The sequence below is a fragment of the Podarcis liolepis genome (genome assembly GCF_965112155.1).
Source record: "Podarcis liolepis genome assembly, chromosome: 16".
In the NCBI taxonomy this organism is placed as follows: domain Eukaryota; kingdom Metazoa; phylum Chordata; class Lepidosauria; order Squamata; family Lacertidae; genus Podarcis; species Podarcis liolepis.
Genome location: NC_139567.1, coordinates 1,473,735 through 1,498,472, shown reverse-complemented (window position 1 = coordinate 1,498,472; position 24,738 = coordinate 1,473,735). Strand labels below are relative to the sequence as shown.

At 43.7% G+C, this 24,738-nt stretch overlaps 1 protein-coding gene across 3 annotated transcripts in view; it reads right to left on the bottom strand.

Moving 5' to 3' along the window:
* Positions 1 to 24,738, bottom strand: part of BMP1 (bone morphogenetic protein 1) — a 151,833-nt gene that overhangs the window by 59,350 nt on the left and 67,745 nt on the right. For 2 of the 3 annotated variants that reach the window (XR_014520206.1, XM_083480377.1), the window contains exons 2-6: positions 20,368 to 20,481; positions 9,063 to 9,224; positions 5,403 to 5,520; positions 4,967 to 5,145; positions 4,258 to 4,363 (exon numbers count right to left, since the gene is read on the bottom strand). Coding sequence is in view for 2 of the 3 variants with exons in the window: in XM_083480377.1 (XP_083336503.1) it covers positions 4,258 to 4,363; positions 4,967 to 5,145; positions 5,403 to 5,520; positions 9,063 to 9,224; positions 20,368 to 20,481 (679 nt within the window). In the remaining variant the exon portion in view is untranslated. Of the gene's footprint in view, positions 1 to 4,257; positions 4,364 to 4,966; positions 5,146 to 5,402; positions 5,521 to 9,062; positions 9,225 to 19,307; positions 19,399 to 20,367; positions 20,482 to 24,738 lie in introns of those variants that run through there. The other variant, XM_083480378.1, reaches the window with a different exon arrangement.

Genomic DNA, 24,738 nt, shown 5'->3' with positions numbered 1-24,738 from the left:
CTTGTGCAAAAGCACAGCCATGTGTACATCAACGCACAGAAAAACAGGCAGAAGTGGTCCAAGCCTGAGAGGGGGCAGAGGGAGCTGCAGGCATTTCACTTGTGCACAGATTGCCACCTTCTGCCTTTCCTAAGGCAAACATTTGACTCTGCTCCTGATTCTTAGAGAAATCTGGATGCTGCCTCCCTGCTGCCAGGCCTCACTAGGCGCCTGCCAGGGCTGTTTCTTTGAGGGGGTGTTGGTGTTGGCCTTGGGACCATCATGTGACGAGCCTTCCTATACGGCAAAGCATGAACTTGTTCAGTAGCTGCTCCAGGATGACCCTCTGGCACCAGACGGTATGCGGGATGCAAAGCAGGGGTTCCTCTGGGATCCGCGGTGGAATATCCCCGTTTGAAAGTGCGTCAGAGCAGAGTGGCTGAGTCAACAGTTTTTCCTCTTCATTACCTCTGACAGCATCCCCCCTCCCCTGCTGCTTGTCCCCCAGTCCCTCCACCTGCCCTCTGGCACCAGTGCATTCCCTGCCACATGAATGAGGCAGCTGTTTCTTTCTCTCCCAAGCTCTCCAGCTCTCGCCTGGGCACATGCAGAAGCCCATTCAGCAGTTTTTTCTGTGTCTGCTTGCGCCTGGACTTAGAAAGACCTACTGTGGTGCTATTCAGAAGCCAGACTAGGAGAGAACAGAACATCAGGGTTCCATGCATGCCTGGCAGCTTGGGCATGGACTCCCCTTCCTGTGGCCTCAAAGAAAAGAGACAAAGGGTGAATGAAAGTGGTTTTCTGACATCTGCAGTGTGCGAGAGAGACACACACAGAGAGGATGAGATTACCGTATTTTTCGCCCTATAGGACGCACCGTCCCATAAGGCACACCTAGTTTTTTGGGGGGGAAATAAAGGGGAAAAAATTATTCCCCCCCCCCAGGCGCGGGGCTGGGGCAGCCCGAGCTTCCCCCGACCCCAGCCCCCAAACAGGCAGCTCTCTGCAAGCCGTGGGAGCCCAGCGCTGGCTCCCGCTGCTTGCGGAGAGGTCCGCGAAGCCTGGACACGCTGATTTCAGCGCGCGCAGGCTTCGGGATGCCGGCAACTCTCCCCAAGCAGCGGGAGCACTCCTGCTGCTTGCGGAGAGGTCCGCGAAGCCTGGAGAGCGAGAGGGGTCGGTGCGCACCGACCGCTCTCGCTCTCCAGGCTTCAGCGAAAGCCTGCATTTGCCCCATAGGACGCACACACATTTCCCCTTCATTTTTGGAGGGGAAAAAGTGCGTCCTATAGGGCGAAAAATATGGTAACAATCTTGTCATATGGACTTCCTTCTGAGTAATCCCCATCATAGACAACACTACGCTGCAGCCTGTGTCACCCTCACCAGCACCTCTTCCTCTCCTGTCAGCCTGCTTCCTTTTCCCGCTTCTCCCAATTAACACTTTCCTCCCCTCTGGCCACCACTATCTCCAATCCTGGTCATTCTCCTTGTAAACCAGCAACCATGTGCAGAGTGTGCAGATGGGGGGGGGGGCGGGCAGAGAGAGACACAATCTTGTCTGTGGCGCCATACCCTGCTCTCGGAGAAAATGGTAATTCACTAATCCTATGATTTAAAAAATAAAATAAAATAAATAAAATAAAATAATAAAAGCTAGAGGCCATTCCTGATGTTTTAAAGCAGGGGTGGGAAACCTGTGGTCCTCCAGATGTTGTGTAGGACTACAACAACCATGGGCCATGCTATAAACTTTATAGGGCCAAAGGATCAATTCTTCATCAGAAGCATAAAATCCTCTTCTCAAATAATAGAAGGGGAGGGGTAGCCTTGCCACGAGTGAATCGTCATACTTCTGATGACAGGCACAGACAGGGCTGATGTGTTGTGTGCTTGATGGCTGTCACATCAGGAGAGACCAGCCAGGCCTCCTCCCAATGCAACATTCACCTGCCAGACTGCCCGGCCCGGGGAAACGCTACGGGCCCGGGTGACAACCTGTCCCCTCAAGATGGGGAGGGGCTGAGTCCCATCCCAGCAGACGGGGGGGGGGGGCTGTAGAGGCCTCAGCCCCATCGAGTTGGCAACCCTGCTTCTGATTGTCACCAAATACTAAAGGATGAATGCGTACCCCAGTTTTTGCAACAGAGGAAGGAATGCCTTTCAGAGAGCTAAACAACAATAGTGTACATATCCCCAACATATATATAATCTAAATCTAATGATGTCAGTTCCCAATTTTAACTGGAGTCAGAAAGAGGCCCACTTCTCAGTGAGGTAGCAAGCCTTCCCTTTGCCTGCACCTCTGCTTTTGGCTGCGGGTAGGGTTTCACCTCAATACGTACTATTTCCCCCCTGCACACAGAAAACAAGCTTGTCAAGGAGAAGGCTAGTCTAGAGTCTTTCTCCTTAATACCTGGGGTGGGATTTTTCTTGCAGGGGGTATGGAAATGCATTCAGTCACAGGAGCTTCCACCTGCAGTCTAAAGTGGTCTAGGCAAGACTCGCGGACGGAGGCTGGAGCTAGAGCTCTCTTCCTGTGGGGGGCTTTCAAAGAGGCCAGGCCCCCCACTCTTGGCCCCCTCACAGTTCAACCCAGGTTGCTTCCAGACAATCTGTTTACTGAACCGATCTGCTTGCACCAAGCTTATGGGGAGGTTAGACAATGCCAGGTCAAGCAAGGGTGACTTTCTGGTGCATTTTTCGGTCGCTTTCCTCACCACAAAAATTGGCTTTCAGCCAAAAATGCCTTAGTCAAGGGCTTATTTTTTGTTTATTACCTGAACCAATCTCAAAAGCTTTCGTTGTCAAAAGAAACTGATAGAGCGAAATCTTGTGGGAGGACCACCTCACCCCATACCTTCACATGCTGCAATGCGCACCAGCATGTTTCTTTTTTGCAAGTTACATGAACACAAGCTGAAACCTCATTGCAACCAGGCTCATAAGCAAGCCAACTGTAGCTGCTTCCGGACACGCGGCTTCTAGCACTAATCGTCATTGTTCTTCCGCTGCAAGCTAGAAGCAGAATCACAACTGACCTCCCACACTACTGGGAACCCTGTACTTCTTTGGTATGAGTCTCCTGCTAGTCCCTCTTCACACCAGTGGACACCACACAGCTGCTGGTGGGGGGAGCAGGAAGATGCTGGTCACCTGAGCAGTTTTTTTTTGGGGGGGGGGATTTCAGGAGGTGGTGACCAGGAAGGAGTCTCCTCATTTTTTTAAAAAAAAATAGCATTATATGTTACAGCACCATAACCCTCTTTCACTTAAGGAGTTTTAGTGATAATGTAGAAATTGATTTAAATAATAATAATGAGATTATAAAATGGTGTCCGCCCAAAAAGTTTATGGTGAATGTGTGTTGAGCTGTGAGAGGTTCACCTGCCAAATACATCACTGGCCATTAAAAAAAACACCTCCTTTAAAAAAAAACACCAACAGCAGCAGCAGCAGCAGCAGCAGAGTTCTACTAGGGGCAGCTACACCTGTGGAGAATGTGGTCCTCTTTCATCCATCTCAAAAGAGGCAAACTTTCTATGGTAAGAAAAAGCAAGTAAGCAGCACTAGGAAAACCTGGGAAGATTACACACGGATCATGTGGAGCCCCTGCAAAATCTGAATGGGCAAGACATGGCGAATCCACACTAGAGCTGGCAAATGGCTGTTCTTGGGGACATCAATTGGAGGGAAAAGTAGCCAGGGGGGCAGATAGCAGCAATCAGAGCAAGGGCTAAACTTTAGGCCCCCAAACAGCTGGAGTCACTCCTGAGAATGGTTCAGATATGGATTTCCTACTCTTGATGAAAGGGGTTGACGAAGAAGAAGAAGAAGAAGAAGAAGAAGAAGAAGAAGAAGAAGAAGAGGAGGAGTTTGGATTTGATATCCCGCTTTATCACTCCCCTTCGGGAGTCTCAAAGCGGCTCACAATCTCCTTTCCTTCCTCCCCCACAACAAACACTCTGTGAGGTGAGTGAGGCTGAGAGACTTCAGAGAAGTGTGACTGGCCCAAGGTCACCCAGCAGCTGCATGTGGAGGAGCGGGGAAGCGAACCCGGTTCACCAGATTGCGAGTCCACCGCTCTGAACCACTACACCACACTGGGTCTTTAAAATCCCTCTCAGCCTCTTGGGCTCATTCTGAGGCTTGCGAATGAAACCAGGAAACCTTTCCCCCAGGGTGTGGCCTTCACCTGAAAGAAGAGCCAGGTGTGCCTGCGTGTCAATGCATATGGGCTGAATGAATGTAAGAAGTAATAGCATCTTGGACTCTCACTTGGAGAAGGTGTTCCTGGCATAGTGCATTATGCTGTCAAAATCGTACGTCTCTCCCAAAGACTCCACCTCTTCATACTCCATCTTCAAGAAGTTATACTCCTGCCCTGCGGAAACAGCAGGAGGTAGAAGCATGAGAAAAGCAGACTAGGCTAAGCTGGGCAAGGAGCAAATATCTGTCTCTCATGTACTAGCATCTCCCAGGTCTCCTGCTCACACAGAACTGCTATCCAGCGGTAGCGATTAGAGCAGCGCATTGGCTTAGGCTGCTCAGTGATGCTGACTGAGCTATATGCTTCACTGTTTTTGACTCTGCACAACTTCAGCAGTGAAATTTGAGGTACATCAATTTGCCAGCCTGTCCCAGGCTCTGCCATTTTCTAAGTTTGTCCAACGTGCTGGGCACAGTGCTCTCAGAAGGAGAATATGTAAGCACTGCATAGGTAGATACAGTGAGAGTGTGTGTGTGTGTGTGTGTGTGTGTGTGTGTGTGTGGACAATATGGGGCAAAAAAGCAGCAGAGAAGGAGAACACTGGTCAGATGACAAGGTGAGTCATGAATGGCTGAAGAAAGAACAGTGGGACTAAGGACAGAACTCCCATGTTCCACCAGACAAGCATCTTTTGCTGGACTGCTCATGCTTGCTTTACATTACTTTGCTTTGTTGGGATGAAGACTAGAAGAACAGGGAGAAAATGGGCACTTTTACCTGGTTGGATGTTTTCACGGATAATGGACACGTGCTCATCTCTGTCTGGGCGTGTGTGCTCATGCCAAAAACCAATGACATGGCCCAGCTCATGCACCACAATGCCAAACTTGTCACAGTTTTTCCCAATGGAGATGGCCTGTGGTCCTCCTCCTCTGCGCCCCACATAGGAACAGCACCTGTGAGGAGAACAAGAGAGTGCCAAATTCACTTGCAAATAGGCCAAGAACATCTCAGCAAGAAACACAAGTACAAACTTCTTTGCTTTTTCCACTGTGAGAAGGAGAAGGGTCTTTAGAAGGTAAAATCATGCTCCTCTCCTCACCCCCATTCCCTTCCCAGGAGAAGGAAGAACTGGACCAAGGGAAAGACATGCTGCTGGGGACTTCAGCATCCATGCGACTTCAGATGTTGAGAAGTTCTGTCTCTGGCTTACCCACAAGGTCTAAAGGTAAACACAATGTAGCTGTCTTCATCATTCCGTTCCAAGAAGGTGACACAGGTGTGCTTCTCCCAGTGGCGCATGGCCTGCCGAAAGACGGCTCGTTGGCTGCCTACAGGAAACAGAGAGAGGCCCAAAGCTCACTAGAGAGGGAAGATGTCTATAGTCATAGAATCATAGAATCATAGAGTTGGAAGAGACCACAAGGGCCATCGAGTCCAACCCCCTGCCAAGCAGGAAACACCATCAGAGCACTCCTGACACATGGTTGTCAAGCCTCTGCTTAAAGACCTCCAAAGTAGGAGACTCCACCACACTCCTTGGCAGCAAATTCCACTGTCAAACAGCTCTTACTGTCAGGAAGTTCTTCTTAATGTTTAGGTGGAATCTTCTTTCTTGTAGTTTGGATCCATTGCTCCGTGTCCGCTTCTCTGGAGCAGCAGAAAACAACCTTTCTCCCTCCTCTATGTGACATCCTTTTATATATTTGAACATGGCTATCATATCACCCCTTAACCTCCTCTTCTCCAGGCTAAACATGCCCAGCTCCCTTAGCCGTTCCTCATAAGGCATCGTTTCCAGGCCTTTGACCATTTTGGTTGCCCTCCTCTGGACACGTTCCAGTTTGTCAGTGTCCTTCTTGAACTGTGGTGCCCAGAACTGGACACAGTACTCCAGGTGAGGTCTGACCAGAGCAGAATACAGTGGCACTATTACTTCCCTTGATCTAGATGCTATACTCCTATTGATGCAGCCCAGAATAGTCCTCACTCTGAGCTGTGTGAGCAATTGAACAATTGTCAAGATGAGCATGTGGAGTATATGAGACAGCATATTACAATTGCAATGGTGCTGTAGGAGGAAGTGCAGGTCTTAACCAGAGGGGAGTGGAACTCAGGACTGCTCTCTAGCATCTGTACAGGAAAGGGCAAGGTCACATCACCAGACTCAGGATTAGAGGGGGCAGGTCTCAGAGGGGACTTAGCCATGTTCCCCACAAGATGGAAAGAAAACTGCCCATGCTGTTTGTTGGCAGAGCCATAAATATTATTTCAGAACTGTACACATTGCAAAACATAAAAACAGAAAACAAAGTCATCTGCGTAGGCAGATGCTTCTGTTGAGATGCAGATGACATAACCCGGATGTGAGTGTCAGTGATGGTTTGCTAATTTCTGAGTCCAGAAGAGAGCTACTAATAAAAACAAATTAACGAAAAAATATAAAATATATGACCTATTTGCCAGAGAACCCCTAATTTTGCAGTTTGCCCTGCTGGTTGCCACATATGATGCTTAACCTTAGAAGCTAGAAAAATGATCACAATCCAGTTTTCAGAGATTCTAAGTATAGGCTTTAACGTTTAATGGAAATTTAGATTTGTCTGTATCTGGGGTTTTTTTTAAAGAGAGAGACTAAGATGAGTGAATAAAAAAATGAGTTGAATTTGGCCCAGTGCAGAGAGGTGTCCGTCTTGGTAGTGGAGCACAGCAGGAAGGGAGATTTCTCTTGTCCCAGTGCACTGCAGGTTCATGTGGAATTTGGTGTTAAATATTCATAGATGGCTGTAATTTCAAAACATATGATTTATTAATTTTAGATCCAATGGTATTGATTGGCATGTTGTTGCTGTCACTGTTGTTTTAAATCACTTTTTATCCATCTTGGCTTGGTAGCTACTCTGTTGGTATGAAAGGGTCAGTTACAGATAGGTAGCCATGTTGGTCTGCCATAGTCAAAATAAAAAAATTCCTTCCACATGTGTATCTGAAGAAGTGTGCATACACACGAAAGCTCATACCAAGAACTAACTTAGTTGGTCTTTAAGGTGCTACTGGAAGGTATGAAAGTGGTTGATGAAAACCCATCTTCACTCCCCCTAGCTTGCAGGCCTGACTTAAACTGAAAATTGAGCTTCCAAGGCATAAGAGCAAGCCCTGGTTAAAACTGGACAATAAATTTCTTACTTCATAGCCTGGAATTTAGCAACAGAACATCCAAGTACTTTTTGTTCAGATCACTAAGGAGATGAGGCAATTGGATTACAACTAACAGGGAACCAAAACAGAGCAAAACAGAGCTGTGAAGCTGCTCAACATGATGTCCATACTTGAACCTAGAATCTAGATCACTGTTTCTCAAGCCTGGGACTCCAGGTGTTGTTAGATTACAACTCCCAGCATCCCTGGCTAGCAGGACCAGTGGCCAGGGATTATGGCAGTTGTGGGCTGGATCTAGACACATCAAAGAAGTGTTTCTGTTTAAAGCGTTGTAAATTTAAATAAGGAAAAGAAGTAGAGAACGGGAACTCCATGTCACCATCTCGTGGCACAATCTTATATCAAACGTACATTGCATATAAATCACTTTTTCTTTACCGGTCTAGCTGAATCTGTAGTCCAACAACAGCTGGAGACCCAAGTTTGAGAATGATCTAGACAGGTAAGCGTCTGTTGTGGCCCCAAGCTGCCTCAAATGGCCTCACCTACATCACCTGCTTTCCCTTTCAGTGGTTCAGCTTGGAGAGGAGTGATGGTGAGGGTTCCGTGATTTCCAAGATGCAAAGAGCTGGGCAATGAGTGGAAGGGGAACAGGAAAGGCCTCAGCTGCAAGGCCTTCTAAGGGAGAATGAAGCACAATTTGTCCCATGCAGATTTTTTTGAGAAAGGCGGGAGCAACACGCAGAGGTGCCCTTAAAGGCTGATTACTGAAGAACCCCCACTTCTGGAGTAAGGCCTGCTGGGGTCTTTTGCATTCAATATGCAGCACACTGAGTTCCTGGAGGAGGGAAAATGGGATTCATACGCTCTGCAAAGCCTCTCCTACTAGCAGCATTCTTTTCCCTACAACACATAACATTGTAGGGTTTCTGGCAAGAATGGAGTTCTCAGTTCAGTTCTCAGAGACTTGCACTGGCACATTCTTACCAATCCAGTTTGTTGAGAATTGATTACTCAGTTAAGGTATGGGACAATTATTTATTTTAATGCAATCTCAATTACCTAAATCATTAAGATAATCAGATATCTGAATACAGATTGACATGGGAGCTACAGACTGAAGTATGTGGCATTTCTACTAGAATTCAGACATAGGGGATTTCCCTTGCATATTCCTTTGTAGTGGCATGTACACACTGCATGCTAATAAGTGCTGAGTTCAGGTGTTTTCTTGTGCACACACAACATAATCCCCAAGTCATCCTTATTCCACACTACTTAATCAATCAAAAGCACATTCTGTAGGTTATAATCCATTTTGTACCAAGAATGCTCTTCTCAAGCTGCCTGGCATAGCTCTTAAGTCTAGTACAGCCTTTCCTAGTGTGGTGCCCCCAGCTGGCCGGAACTGACAGGAGTTATAGTTCCAAACATCTGGACGGTACCAGGTTAGGGAAGACTGATGGAGTAAATGAGTATTAACCTGAGAGTACGAGGTTCTCTCCTGAAATGTAAGAGAAGCCAGTTAGTCTATTTTTCATGTTTTGTTTCAGGCGGAATAGTAGGCTTCACAAAATATGCAGTGCAGAGCAATCTGGCAATCTCTCCACAATATCTCTGTCACACCGGAATCATGCTGTAGGCCTAGCAGTTTGCTCTTCTTCATCTCTGCATTTTAGGGGAGAATCACAGTTTCACAGTGTGTAAAACTTACCACTGAAATTTCCGCTGATCACATAAGGAATGACTCCATCTGGCCACACCCGCTCAAGGCGGGATGTGGCGGCCCGGCGGCTTCGAGGCTGCCCCCGCCCCTGCTTCCATCGCCTCCTCTGCTGCCTCCCGGGTCTCATACTGGTACTGTTTGAACTGTTCCCTTTGATGGAGACAATAAAGAGGTTCATGAGCACAGTTCTTTCCCATTTCGTGCAGGGAGAATCCCTCACCCAACTTTCGTTCATTGACTTCAGGGCAGAACTGGCAAGCAAGACCCAAGAGAAAGATAAGCTTGAGTGACCTCCCTATTCCTCCCCTGGGTTTTATTTATTATTATTATTTTAAATAATATTTATTAAGTTTTCCAATTTAACAATCCAATAAATGCCACATTAAGGACATTCCGAATTGTAAAATAATCAAACAGTCCAAATATTAAGCCAAATCATAAATCTTTGTTTGACTTCCCACACTATGAGGTCGGAGGATTGCCATCATCTCACATTTGCGCTGCTTTCTTAATTAGTCCAGGTGGTTCCCATAAATCAATCCGACGTTAATCCTTCGTTCGTTTTCACAGCCTCTGAGTTCGTCCAGCAAGCGAGTTATATCAAAACAGTATGTTTCTGTGTGGGTGTTTATTTTCTTCTGTGTCTTTCACTTTTGCTTCTTCATGCCAGTTGTTATCCAATACAACACGTCCCAAAATGGAGGAAATATGGCTTTCTGCCAATTGTTTCAGGCATATGTCCAAACCCTTCCGTTTTGTCTCAAACCAGAACAGATAAGCCTGTACTTTACCTAGGAGCCTCAATTCCCATCTTCCACTCTTAACAGTCCATCAGAATTAATTGCAAGTTCATAAGTCTTTCCCACACAGTTAATAACTCACTCAGAGCATGCCTGTTAATTAGGTAAGTCCGAATTATCATCTTAAATTATCATCAGGAGTTTGCTCACTCATGGCGGCGACTTTGGAGAGTTGCTGAAGAGACGCATGGTGTTTTCCACCCAGCGCCCCCTGCCCCCTCATTCCTACCAGATTGGGGGCAGGTGTTGGGCGATCTGTGGGTGAAGCTGCCCACCCGGGGGGGGGGGGGCTGGAAGGATGATTACTCACATTTCATCCTCAAAATATCCCATGCGAAATGGCAGAGATGTAACCAACAGCAAGCCAACCATGGCTGACCAAACCGGAAGTCTCAATGGCTGCCTGGGTTTTGAGTGCATTGAACTGCTTTGCTAATGCTTCTATTAAGATGCAGATCTCAGTTAACCACGATGTAAGTCCTGTTGAGTGAAAGAAACCACTAACCCTCTCACTACTTGTTCACCCTCCTTTCCCTCTGGCCCAGAAAAAAAGTGATGCGTGCAGACAGTAGATGATGCCACTTGCTTGCTCATTGGTTCTCTGTCTGGCAAACAGTGATGAGGAAGATGACAGCTATCGAACAGCATCGAGATGACTAGGGGGGTGAGACAGGGTTGTATTTTGGCCCCCACATTGTTTTGTCTATTCTTAAATGACCTAGAAGAGAGCTTAATGGACCCAGATGGACAAATTCTAAAAATAGGAATGAGAAGGACACCCTTGTTGTTATATGCTGATGATGCGGCCATCATCTCACGTTCCAGACCGGGTTTGAATTATCTGCTGAGGAAATTTTCTGATTACTGTTCTGGAAATGGTTTATCCATTAATTATGAAAAATCTAAAATTTTAGTTTTCGAAAGAAACTTCTCCCGGTCTAAATGGGTGTTGGATGGCCATAACCTTGAACAGATAAAATACTTCAGTTACCCAGGGCTCACATTCCATCATACAGGATCTTGGAAGCATCACTGGCAAACCTCCCTTCAAAAGGCAGAGATTACAAAGCTAGCCATACTCAGATTCTTTTTCACAAAGGGCGGCAAATATGTTCCAGCAGCCTTAAGGGTTTTCAACGCAAAGCCCATTTCCCAACTCCTGTACGCAGCAAATGTCTGGCATAATGGGGACCTGCCAAAGCTAGATGACTTTCAGGCAAAATTTCATCTCTGCTGCAGGTACCCAACTGCGTCCCCAACTCCATTCTTCTGTTAGAAGCTGGTGAATGCCCAATTTCAACTAAAGCGTGGTGGGCTGCCCTAAAAAATTGGCTCAGGATTTCAGTGTTTGATCTAGGGAAGGGTTTGTACCAACACCTGACCAATGAGGAATTTGTCAGCAAATGGCAGAAAACCATCGCTAAAAAAGCCATCTCTATTGATCTGTCATTCCCCCAACTGTACTACCTGAGTTATGAAGGCGCCCTAAAGACGTTAAAGCAAAGATTATGGGATAATGCACACAGTGACTTGCGATCACGATCATACGCAGTCTGTAGTCCGCTGGCAGTAGGAGTTCAATATGGGTATGTCTTTAACAAGTGGTGACAAAAGACGGAAGACTACCGAAAACCTTTTTTGAAATGACAGACAATATGGATTTAATTGACATCTGGAGAACCAAGAACCCCCTAGGTAGAGAGGGGGCATTCTTTTCTGAAGCCCAAAAGACTTGGACAAGGATTGACCAAATCTGGATAACCAGAGGAATGGCTCCTAAGATTCAAAAAGTGGAAATTTGCCCAAAAACTTGCTCTGACCATAACCCTGTGAAAATGGAAATGAAACCAACATTGACTGGTTCCTTCAGATGGAGGATGAACGACGCCTTGTTTAGAGATCCAGAAATTATCAAGAAGGCCCAAAAAATTATAAAAGACTATTTTGAGATAAACTTGAAGACTACAGTGGAAAAAAGAACAATCTGGGATGTAAGCAAAGCTGTAATGAGAGGGTTTTTGATCCAGCAAAATGCAATAAAAAGGAGAACTCAAAATGAGAAAAAAGAGAAGATTTTGGAGAAAATAAGAGAAGGAAAGAAAAAACTCAGAGCTAAACCAAAATCACAAGCGATATTGAGAGAAATTAAGTTATATCAAGTACAATATATGAAAATGATAAATCAGGACATTGAATGGAAAGTTAAACAGATGAGACAAAATACCTTCGAATCAGCCAATAAATGTGGGAAGCTGTTAGCATGGCAGCTGAAGAAGAGACAAAAGTTAAACACGGTTACCAATCTTGAAGTGGATGGAAAGAATATACAGAACCCACAGGAGATTAGAAGTTGCTTCCAGAGATATTTTAAACAACTTTACACACAAGGGCCGCAGTCTGAGCCAAAAATTGATCAATTTTTGAAAATTAATGGATTACAAAAAGTTTCTCAGGAAAATAAAGTATTACTGAATTATAAAATAACTGAACAAGAGGTGGAAGGCGCGATTCAGAATATGCAACTGGGCAAATCTCCAGGGCCGGATGGACTAACCTCCAAGTACTACAGAACTTTGAAAGACTATTTAATCGAACCATTAAAGGAGGTTTGTAATGAAATTATGGAGGGGGAAAAGGCGCCGGAGACGTGGAAAGAAGCTTATATCACACTTATACCGAAAACTGAGTCTGAAAAGACACAACTTAAGAACTATCACCCCATATCCCTACTTAATGTGGATTACAAAATCTTTGCAGACATTTTGGCTAGAAGATTGAAAAAAGTTTTGGCAGAGGTGATACATAAAGACCAGGCTGGCTTTCTCCCTGGAAGACATCTATTGGACAATACGAGGAATATAGTAAACATTTTAGAAAAGCTGCAGGTGAACATTAACACAAAAGCAGTCTTGATTTTTATAGATGCAGAGAAAGCCTTTGACAATATTTCCTGGAGTTTTATGAAGAAGAACCTTCAGGGGATGGGGGTTGGACAAAACTTTGAAAATGGTATAGGTGCGATATATTCTGAACAAAAAGCTAAATTGATAGTAAACAATATGGTTACAGAAGAGTTTAAAATAGAGAAAGGAACACGACAAGGTTGCCCAATTTCCCCATTACTTTTTATCTCGGTCCTGGAGGTTTTGCTAAATATGATCAGAAGGGACCATTTGATACAAGGGATTCAGGTCGGAGTTAAACAATATAAACTTAAAGCTTTTGCAGATGACCTTGTTATGACACTACAGGAGCCGATATTAAGCACTAAGAGGGCCCTAGAAGTAATCTAGGACTTTGGTCAAGTGGCAGGCTTTAAATTGAATAAATTGAAAACTAAGGTTTTGGAGAAAAATTTGACGCCGATAGCGAAAGAGAGGTTTCAGAAAGAGACTGACTTAACATTAGTAAAGAAGGTAAAATACTTGGGGGTGAATATGACATCTAAGAATGTGAACCTATTTAAAGAAAATTATGAGAAATGCTGGTCAGAGGTAAAGAAAGATCTAGAAATTTGGACGAATTTGAAGCTTTCCTTGCTGGGTCGAATTGCTGTTATTAAGATGAATGTATTGCCGATAATGTTATTCTTATTCCAATCATTGCAAATTATTGATAAGATGGACTGTTTCAAGAAGTGGCAAAGAGATATATCTAGATTTGTCTGGCAGGGCAAAAAGCCCAGAATAAAATTTAAGATTCTGACTGATGTTAAAGACAGAGGGGGGTTCGCCCTGCCAGACTTAAAACTTTATTATGAGTCAGCAGCTTTTTGCTGGCTGAAGGAATGGTTACTTCTTGAGAATACAGATGTTTTGGATCTTGAAGGGTATGACAATATATTTGGGTGGCATGCATATTTATGGCATGGCAAGGTAAAAGCACACAAGGCATTTAAAAACCATATTGTCAGGAAAGCACTGTTTAATGTCTGGATAAGATACAAAGACTTTCTGGAGAGTAAAACCCCAAGGTGGCTGTCACCTATGGAAGCGAAAGCTTTGAAAAAACTTAACATGGAGGCTAAATGGCCAAAATATTGGGAAATTCTAGAACAGGAAGGTGACAAATTGAAATTGCAGAGTTATGACAAACTTAAAGAGAAGGTGCAAGACTGGTTACATTATTTTCAGATAAGAGAGGTTTATAACTTGGATAAAAAAAATGGTTTCCAGGTGGAAAAATCAAAGTTAGAAACAGAATTGTTAGAACCCAATGCTAAGATACTTTCAAGAATGTATAATCTGCTGTTGAAATGGAATACTGAGGAAGAAATGGTAAAATCTGCAATGATAAAATGGGCACAAGATATAGGTCATAATATTATGTTTGCTGACTGGGAGAAGTTGTGGACCACCAGGATTAAATTTACGGCATGTAATGCCCTAAGAGAGAATATTATGAAAATGATGTACAAGTGGTACATGACTCCAGTCAAGCTAGCAAAAATATACCACTTGCCCGATAACAAATGTTGGAAATGTAAAGAAATTGAAGGTACTTTTTTTCACCTTTGGTGGACGTGTCCAAGGATTAAGGCTTTCTGGGAAATGAATTGAAAAAGGTATTTAAATATACTTTCGCGAAGAAACCAGAGGCCTTTCTCCTGGGTATAGTCGGCCAGTCGGTGTTAAAGAAGGATAGAACCTTTTTTATGTATGCTACAGCAGCAGCAAGAATTCTCATTGCAAAGCATTGGAAGACACAAGACCTACCCACCTTGGAAGAATGGCAGATGCAACTAATAGACTACATGGAGATGGCGGAAATGACTGGCAGAATCCGAGACCAGGGAGAAGAGTCGGTGGAAGAAGATTGGAGGAAATCCAAAACTTATTTGCAGAAATATTGTAAAATTTTTGAATGTTGAGGACATTGAAATGAATTGCAGGGGTTCTAGCAACAAGGTAAAATGTAAAATTGGATTAATAATAGATAGACTAATAGGACATGAATTTGCTGAATTAACTTTTAAAAGGGATACAAAAATGGGAGACGTGAGGAAGTCAGGAAAATAAGTTAACTAAAGAGGAGAATTTAAGAAGGAGGGAATTTTTGTCTTTTTTATTATGTCTTTTTTCTATTTTTTGTGTGTGTTTAATGTCTGTATCTTTGTATTTTATAACTTTGTATCTTTTTTGTTGTTACTATTTTTCTAAACCTTTTATTGTTAAAACCTAATAAAATATTATAAAAAAACAAAAAACAATATGGGTATGTCTTTAAGTTAACATCTTACATTAAAAACCTGACAGTACCAAACTACCGAGGGCTTTTCACCAAAGCCAGACTGAATGTCTTCCCTTCTGCAGTGTTGGATGGCAGGTTGAGAGGAGTTCCCTACCAGGACAGACTTTGCTTGTGTGCTCAAGACATCGATTCCATAAAACATATTTTGTTGCATTGTGCAAAATATGAGCAAGCCAGGGCTGAACTGATACTATCCTTGCTGGTACCTTTCCTGGGAAAATCAGAGGCTCATTATGTCAGGTTCCTACTGGAAGACTGGACAAATGTTAGAACATTAGCAGTGGAAAAGTTTTTATCGGTGGTTGCATGATCAAATGAGCCCTATATTCTAAACAAAATGCTTGTTTAACCTGGAGGTAGGCTGCATGAATTGTGAATCATAGAATCATAGAGTTGGAAGAGACCACAAGGGCCATCGAGTCCAACCCCCTGCCAAGCAGGAAACACCATCAGAGCACTCCTGACATATGGTTGTCAAGCCTCTGCTTAAAGACCTCCAAAGGAGGAGACTCCACCACACTCCTTGGCAGCAAATTCCACTGTCGAACAGCTCTTACTGTCAGGAAATTCTTCCTAACGTTTAGGTGGAATCTTCTTTCTAGTAGTTTGGATCCATTGCTCCGTGTCCGCTTCTCTGGAGCAGCACGGTGTATTGATTTGTAATGATTTGTTGGGTCTCTGGACCGTAATAAAGATTGATGATGATTCATTGAACTGCTTTGCTAATGCTTCTATTAAGATGCAGATCTCAGTTAACCACGATGTAAGTCCTGTTGAGTGAAAGAAACCACTAACCCTCTCACTACTTGTTCACCCTCCTTTCCCTCTGGCCCAGAAAAAAAGTGATGCGTGCAGACAGTAGATGATGCCACTTGCTTGCTCATTGGTTCTCTGTCTGGCAAGCAGTGATGAGGAAGATGAGCATCAGCAAGCTCTGCGGCTAATGGCAAAGAGTAACTAGACCCACGGGGGGGGTGTCATGCTGGGGGTCCTGGAGAGTGTCTTGCCAAAGGGCCCACCGAAACTTGGAGCTGGCACTACATTCCTTATCAACCAATAGTCTAATGCCATTTTTCATGTGTCTAAAGACCCCTGCTGCCTGCAAAGGTAGGCTGCGACACTAGATTAAAGATTGGGCTGTTATTTCATATCAATCAGTGAACTTCAGTTTTCCCCTCCAAGTTCATTTTCTCTCCTACTTCTCCTTATCCCTCCTCAGAATCCCACTTTTTGCTTTCTCCTCATTCTCCTGAGACACTCCTTCTTCCTCCAAATTTGTTTTCAGGGGGCAAGACAAGATGGGCCACTACTTACCACACCTGCTATTTATGCAAACAAGCTTGAACGGTGCCACATCTAGTTTGCCCCACAGGCTCCCGCCTCTTCTCTTGGGGGTTTCTGTTTGCTCCACTCAACCAGCCACTGCTAGGGAGGCCTTTCACTGCCCAGCCCCTCTGTGACAGAAAGGCAGGCAAGCCAATCATTGCCCAAAGCTTCTTGAGCATCACTGCTTCTGCCACCACCACCAAGTCTCTTAGTAATTTATTAGATAGCTAGTGACATGACAACTCTTACTACACAAATTGAATCCTATGCATTTTCTTAAACCACTCTTTGTCCAAAAATGCTGACTCCTTGTTGTGTCTTATACAGCCATTTTCCATTTTTGTAGGTTAGGTATTTATTGTGGTCTTGAAATCGGAACTAGTGAAGGCGGTGGAGGTCCTGTGTGAGTGTCTGGAGGTGGTTGGAGGATGGATGGCGGCTAACAGATTGAGGTTGAATCCTGACAAGACAGAAGTACTGTTTTGGGGGGACAGGAGACGGGCGGGTGTGGAGGACTCCCTGGTCCTGAATGGGGTAACTGTGCCCCTGAAGGACCAGGTGTGCAGCCTGGGAGTCTTTCTGGACTCACAGCTGTCCATGAAAGTGCAGGTCAATTCTGTGTCCAGGGCAGCTGTTTACCAGCTCCATCTGGTACGCAGGCTGAGACCCTCTCTGCCCGCAGACTGTCTCACCAGAGTGGTGCATGCTCTGGTTATCTCTCGCTTGGACTACTGCCATGCGCTCTATGTGGGGCTACCTTTGAAGGTGACCCGGAAACTACAACTAATCCAGAATGCGGCAGCTAGACTAGTGACTGGGAGTGGCCGCTGGGACCACATAACACCAGTCTTGAAAGACCTACACTGGCTCCCAGTACGTTTCCGAGCACAATTCAAAGTGTTGGTGCTGACCTTTAAAGCCCTAAACGGCCTCGGTCCAGTATTCCTGAAGGAGCGTCTCCACCTCAATCATTCTGCCCAGATACTGAGTCCAGCGCCGAGGGCCTTCTGGTGGTTCCCTCACTGTGAGAAGCCAAGTTACAGCGAACCAGGCAGAGGGCCTTCTCGGTAGTGGCGCCTTCCCTGTGGAACACCCTCCCACCAGATGTCAAAGAGAACAACAACTACCAGGCTTTTAGAAGACATCTGAAGGCAGCCCTGTTTAGGGAAGTGTTTAATGTTTAATAGGTTATTGTATTATAGTGTTTTGTTGGAAGCCGCCCAGAGTGGCTGGGGAAACCCAGCCAGATGGGTGGGGTATAAATAATAAATTATTATTATTATTATTGTTGTTGTTGTTGTTGTTGTTGTTGTTGTTGTTGTTGTTGTTGTTGTTGTTGTTGTTGTTGTTGTTGTTATAGGTATGAAGCCATGGAAAACCCAGGTGGCAGAAAGCAGGTTGGTTGCTTAAACTGTTTTGCCTGCTGTCATGTCAAGAAAACAGGCCATTGCATCTTTTTCTTCTAGTGGATGGTATTAAGGCAACTGCAAGACATGGCTAGTTTATTCAGATGCAATGCATATTTGACTATGAAAAAGCAGTTCTCCCTCCAAAGCTTTGGCTGGTTTTGTTAACACAAGAGCAGAAGAAGTGCAAGGGTTTATGCCAAGATCTTTGTCTCCAAATTGTCTGGAATGCTCTCTATCAGTCAAGCTGCTGCCACAGCCTATAGAAAGCCTATTACCTGGCAGGAGAACCTACCCCAAGGCCCCGGGAGGATCTGGCAAGGAGAAACTCAAAGCGAGGCTTTGTACATCAGCAAGGAGTACCCAAGGCCTCCCTGCACACCTCACAACATGAACCAGGTCCTTTTCACTGCCTCTTTGCCATGAAAAGTGGGGCTGGGTGATGGGGAGGGCCCAATCTGCCCCAGAAAGGACACAACGCCCACGGAGGCTTTGCGGTCACATTTTGGTCCTCCCAAATGAGGACAAAATAGTGAGTTGCCAACCAACATTCCAAGTCAAATAACAAAATCCAGGTGTGCCAGATTTGACTGAAACTCTGGGCACTTCCTTCAGATACACTCTAAAATTCGGGGGGGGGGGGGGGACAAACCCCAATACCTGAATAGCTTATGTTTTTAGTGAGCAATTTTGTTGGAATTAAATAATGTTGCTGCCTATACAGCATCCTCCAGTCTTTCATCCCTTTCTCTTGAGGAGATTATCCCACAGTTAAACAAATGTCACTGTCAAGGAGATTTCATTTAAAAAACCACCCTGGGTAATAAATCTTCCAATTGTTCCCTCTCTGCTAAAGAAATGCAGACAGTTACATGGGTGTTCTTGAGGATGGCTGAGAAGCAGACCCATGTGAGCCCAGTTACCTTTGTCCTGTGCCTGATGAACCTGGATCCTGTCAATATTATCCATGGACCTGAGCCAGGCTGGCTGCACCCTCTTCCAGGCTCTCCCACAGTAACAGCAGCTGAGCTAACAGTGCTCTCCTGACCCTTGACTTTCAAGAGAAGCATGATGAATATAATGCAACCCTATAACACTTTCTTTATCTTTGCTGCACTGACTTTCCTCATCTCCATTCAGTCTCATTTTAGAAATCCTTTAGCTAAGACTACAGTGAAAACTAAAATGAGTCTACAGAATGGAAGAAACAGAAATCAGGTTTGGAAATGGAGTATCACAAAGCACATCCCAGCTGTCAACTACTGAATTCACAGGAAAGGCCTCCTGAGTTCTGCCTTCTGGAAAAAGGGTTAGTTTGCACAATCAGCGGAATCAAGTAGCAAAGCTTTTTTTCTAGACTGTCCCCAAAAGAAAATGAATTAGAAACCATTCGCAAAATGGGTTTTAACGCAACAAAAACAAAACCATCTTTTCCATCCTGTGCAACTCACCTGTTGCAAGTGTAGCAGATACATTTTTGAAATACATGTGGTGAGACTATAGAAAACTTTAGAAATTCTTTCACGGTGGTTCAGAAATGATCTGCGTAATGAAAATTGCACAGTCCAGTTCAGTTACAATTCTGCTATATCTAAAAACTCTGGTTAAATTTGAAATACAAATAAACAGGGTCAACCTGGGCCCTGCTAGGCCTATATGGTCATCCTACCCAGCAGCTGTTTTATGCACACAGTAGGGCAGCCTAATAATGGGTCAACATGTAGGACACTCTACGCCACTTTGGGGTCTCTTTTGTAGAAGCGGCTGGGACTGTTGTGCATATATTTGCTGCTTTCAATAAGACTCATGGGGACCATGCGGCCTAAACAGATGTGAAGGTATAACATGTGTCGATAGATCAGTGCTAGAAGTGTGCATGGGTGTGGGGAAGGGGAATCTTAAGCACACCCTGAACAATAGGTGTGGGTTAGGGTTTTGGAGAGTGTGGTGGGTCACTCCTTTGCTTAACAATATAAAATGTTAATATGCAAGCTAGCTGACAATAATTGACAGTAACTGGTGGGTGTAAGCTGCCCAGAGTGGCTGGGAAAACCCAGCCAGCTGGGCAGGGCATCACCATCATCATCATCATCATGTGGGTGGGAGATAGGGGTCCATCACCTCCTCTTCCTCGCTTGAACAGTCAGTAACCCTGAGGCAAGATGCCTACTTCAATGGGCAATTACCAATTCACAGAGTTTTCAGTCAGTTCTGAAACTGTTATAATGACCGTAAACATTACTATTCTTTTTAAAAAGCTAAAGAACCAGACTGAGAATAGCTAAAAACTTGAAAGTGAAAACTGAAAAACTGAAGCGAAACTGTACAAGTGATGAGTAATCCAAACTAGTGCTGAGAATCAGATTCTACCCCAGGCCGTGTGTCAAGACATGCCATCCAAGTTCCAGTACAATAAGTCTGCTCATTTGCTACCAGAAACACAGAAGTCACAGGTTTGTCTCTGTGTGTGCATTGTCTGAGTCCTTGTTGTATGGAGATGTGCAACTGTACCTGAGGAGTTAGTGGCAGTTCTCTCAATGGTGTGCCGTGTGAGATCCACAACACGATCCACCTGGAACATCTTGAGGTCTTCTTCGTCCAAGGCAATGTCTCCTAAAAAGGCAACTGTGGAGGGTGGAGAGAGAGAGAACTTGTGAGGAAGAAGTTCAGTTCTGATTGCTTTGTCTAGACCTTGAAGGAATGTGTTGTTTTTTTAATGGATGGGAAAGCAGGACACATTCACCCGCTTTGCATGTGATTTGTGTGAGAAACACCACGGTCACCAAGGGGAAGGGGGGGGAAGGGGACCAGTATGGGGAAGCAGGAAACAAAAGACCTCAAATGCACATTAGAAACAGTTTATTGAGGCAAAGACAATGTGTTTTTGAGGGTTTTTCCCCTAGTGTAACTGAGGTTATGCACACACTGGACTGTTAATGTGCTGATGGATTTCACAGATCTGGGATAGCTCAGTCAGTAGAGCATGTGATACTTAATCTCAGGGTTGTGGGTTCGAGGTCCATGTTGGGCAAAAGATTTCCTGCACTGCAGGGGGCTGGACTAGATGACTTTCATGGTCCCTTCCAACTCTACAATTCTATGATCCCAGTTTTGCACAAACCTGCCCTATATATAGTGTGTCATTGGAAGCATGAGGGCTGTTGCGGCTGTGCACCCTTAACTTTTTTTAAAAATTGAAATACAAGTGCAGTTCTGTGCCGAATAGCCATTAGAAAGGGTTTGATTGTCTTAATTTATATAGCTCATCTATGCTGAAGATCAGGATGCAGGTGGTGCTGTGGGTTAAACCACAGAGCCTAGGACTTGCCGATCAGAAGGTCGGCGGTTCGAATCCCTGCGACGGGGTGAGCTCCTGTTGCTCGGTCCCTGCTCCTGCCAACCTAGCAGTTCGAAAGCACGTCAAAGTGCAAATAGATAAATAGGTACCGCTCCAGCGGGAAGGTAAACGGCATTTCCGTGCGCTGCTCTGGTTCGCCAGAAGCGGCTTAGTCATGCTGGCCACATGACCCGGAAGCTGTACACTGGCTCCCTCGGCCAGTAAAGTGAGATGAGCGCTGCAACCCCAGAGTCAGTCACGACTGGACCTAATGGTCAGGGGTCCCTTTACCTTTACCTATGCTGAAGATCTGTCCTTTCCATTTGCACTTTTGTGCACGTTCAACCAGACAAGCACTTTCAACTGAACACTTTCTCACTGTTTCACATTCACACTAGTGTTCAATGTTCAATGGGGTGTATTTGTACTGTGTGTCCCCTCAGCTAGTACTTCTCCATTCTCCCTCAGTTCCAGAAACCTGAGCTCCATTGTGGGCAAGAGCACAGGTATTTGTTTATCTGTGTACACAGCCAATTTGTTTAATTTGTTGAGATTGAATTTTTTTTTTTTTTTGCATTTTAAAATTTTATTGATATTCCATATATATACATTATATTCGTATTTCGTACATCTCATACATTTTAGACTTCCTTCAGCGTCGTTGACATTCATTCGTATTTGTTTCTTTATAACACATTCCAATCGTTCATACTGCCATTCATACCTCCCTTCATACATTATTTCCAATAAGCAATACCTCTTAATGCTTTACAGTGCCTCTTTAAATCCCACTAGCGTTGTATTTACAAAACATTTGTTCTCCAGATAACTCACAAATTTCCCCCAGTCATTAATAAATTTTTGATCCTTAATATATCTAATTTTCCCTGATAATTTATCCAGCTCAGCATATTCAATCAGTTTTAGTCTCCACTCTGCTATCGTTGGGCTTTCTTCCTGCTTCCACTTCTGCGCTACCACAATTCTAGCTGCCGTTACCGCATACTGGAAGATTTTACAATCATTTCTTTTGATGTCTTTTCCCACCATGCCTAATAGAAAAGCTTCAGGTTTCTTTACGAAAGTATAGCTTAGTATTTTTTTCATTTCATTATAAATTTCATCCCAGAAGCCTTTAACTTTCATACACTCCCACCATAGATGATAGAACGTTCCCTCTTTTTGTCTACATTTCCAGCATTTGTTATCTGTTTTATACATCTTAGCTAATTTTACGGGTGTCATATACCATCTAAATAGCATCTTCATCATATTTTCCCTTAGTAACACACATGCAGTAAACTTTATATTCACTCTCCACAACTTTTCCCAATTCTCTAGTTGAATATCATAGCCGAAGTCCTTTGCCCATTGACTCATCACTTTTTTTACTTTCTCGTCTTTCATGTTCCATTCTAACAGTATATTATACATTTTTGACAGATTTTTACGATCATTATTTATTATCTCTCTCTGAAATGTCGATACCTTTTCTTCATAGCCCCTTTCCTTCACCTCTTTTTTAAATATTTCGTTTATCTGGAAGTAGCTCAGCCAGTCATATGTAAATATTTTAACCTGATCATATGGTTTTATTTTCCACTTCGCTCCTTCCTTCATTACCATTTCTCCATACCTGCCCCATTTTTTCTCCATATTAACTTTTTTTACACTTATCAGCTCTAATGGGGACAACCAGTGTGGGGTCTTTGGTTCTAATATATTCTTATACCTATTCCAAACCTCTATCAAAGGACCCTTAAAGATATGGTTGCAAAATCCCTTATGTACTCTTATTTTATCCCTCCACAGGTATGCATGCCACCCAAATCTGTTCTTGTACCCTTCTAGATCCAATAACTCTGTGTCTTCCAGCTTTATCCACTCTTTTATCCAGCAAAGGCATGCAGCCTCATAATACAATCTCATGTCTGGTAAGGCAAAGCCCCCTCTTTCTGTTGTATCTGTTAATAACTTAAACTTAATTCTGGGCTTCTTTCCTTCCCAGACATATCTGGAGATCGCCTTTTGCCATTCTTTAAAGTTTTTTGTGCCTTTTATTATGGGTATCGTTTGGAATAGGAATAACATTTTAGGGAGTATCATCATTTTGACCATAGATATTCTTCCCCAGAAAGATAGTTTCATCCTGGCCCAGATCTCCAGATTTTTTTTAATTTCGTTCCACACCGGGATGTAGTTATTTTGGTATAAATCAATATTTTTATTAGTGAGCCAAAGACCTAAATATTTTACCTTATTGACGACTTCGATTTCTGTTTGTTGTTGTAATAGTTGTATCTTATCTTGGTCCAAATTTTTAACGATCATTTTAGTCTTGCTCTTATTCAGTTTGAATCCTGCTAGCTTCCCGAATTCCTCCATCTCTTCCAAAATTCCCTTTATGCTATCTGTAGGTTCTTCTACCGTTAAGACCACGTCGTCAGCGTAAGCTTTAACTTTGTATTCATTTGAACCTAATGTTATTCCCTTAATTTGTTTATTTTGCCTTATCGCATTTAGTAGGACCTCCAAGACAACTATGAAGAGGAGCGGCGAAAGCGGGCAGCCCTGCCTTGTTCCTTTGGATATTTTTATATCTTCAGTGATGACATTATTTATTATCAACTTCGCCTTCTGTTCTGTATATATTGCCTTTATCCCATTCCAAAACTCTTGACCCACATCCATGAATTCCAAATTTCTCAACATAAAATCCCAGGCTACGTTATCGAAAGCTTTCTCCGCATCTACAAAAATTAAACTAGCTGGTTTGTCATATCTATCCGATAAATATTCTATTATGTTAATTATACTTCTTGTATTGTTTTTTATTTGCCTTCCCGGTAGAAAGCCCGCTTGGTCTTTGTGGATGATCTTTATTAATATCTTTTTTAATCTTTTTGCTAAGATTCCGGCGAAGATCTTATAGTCTGTATTTAATAAAGAAATGGGTCTGTAATTTTTTACTTGAGTTGGATCTGCATCTTGTTTTGGAATTATTGTAATAAATGCTTCCTTCCAAGTACTTGGGATCTCTCTTTCTTTTAAGATGTTATTCATCACATCAACTAACGGAGTCATCAATATGTCTTTCATTTCTTTGTAATAACTCGAAGTAAACCCTTCTGCTGTTTTCTGCAAGTCTGATATATTTTTCAATATATCAGACTTGCAGAAAACAGCAGAAGCCCACTGAAGAGCACCTCACCAAAACCCCAGCCTTGAAGACTTTCGTCTTGCTCTCTGATTTTACTTTTTAAACTTGCTAATTCAGCATATTCCATCAATTTCCATTCCCTTTCGTAGATACTGCATCCTCCTGCCATTTGGGGGCACAGTACTATCGCTCCCGTAGTTGCATATGGAAACAAATTCCTTTGATTCTTTGCTCCATCTGATCCAGTTATCCCTAAAAGAAAAGCTTCTGGTCTTTTGGGGAGAGTCCTCTTCAAAAAACATTTCATTATGTATCATCTCCCAAAATCCCTGAGTTACTCTGCAAGTCCACCACATGTGGTAAAATGTACCTCACTTTCTTCTTC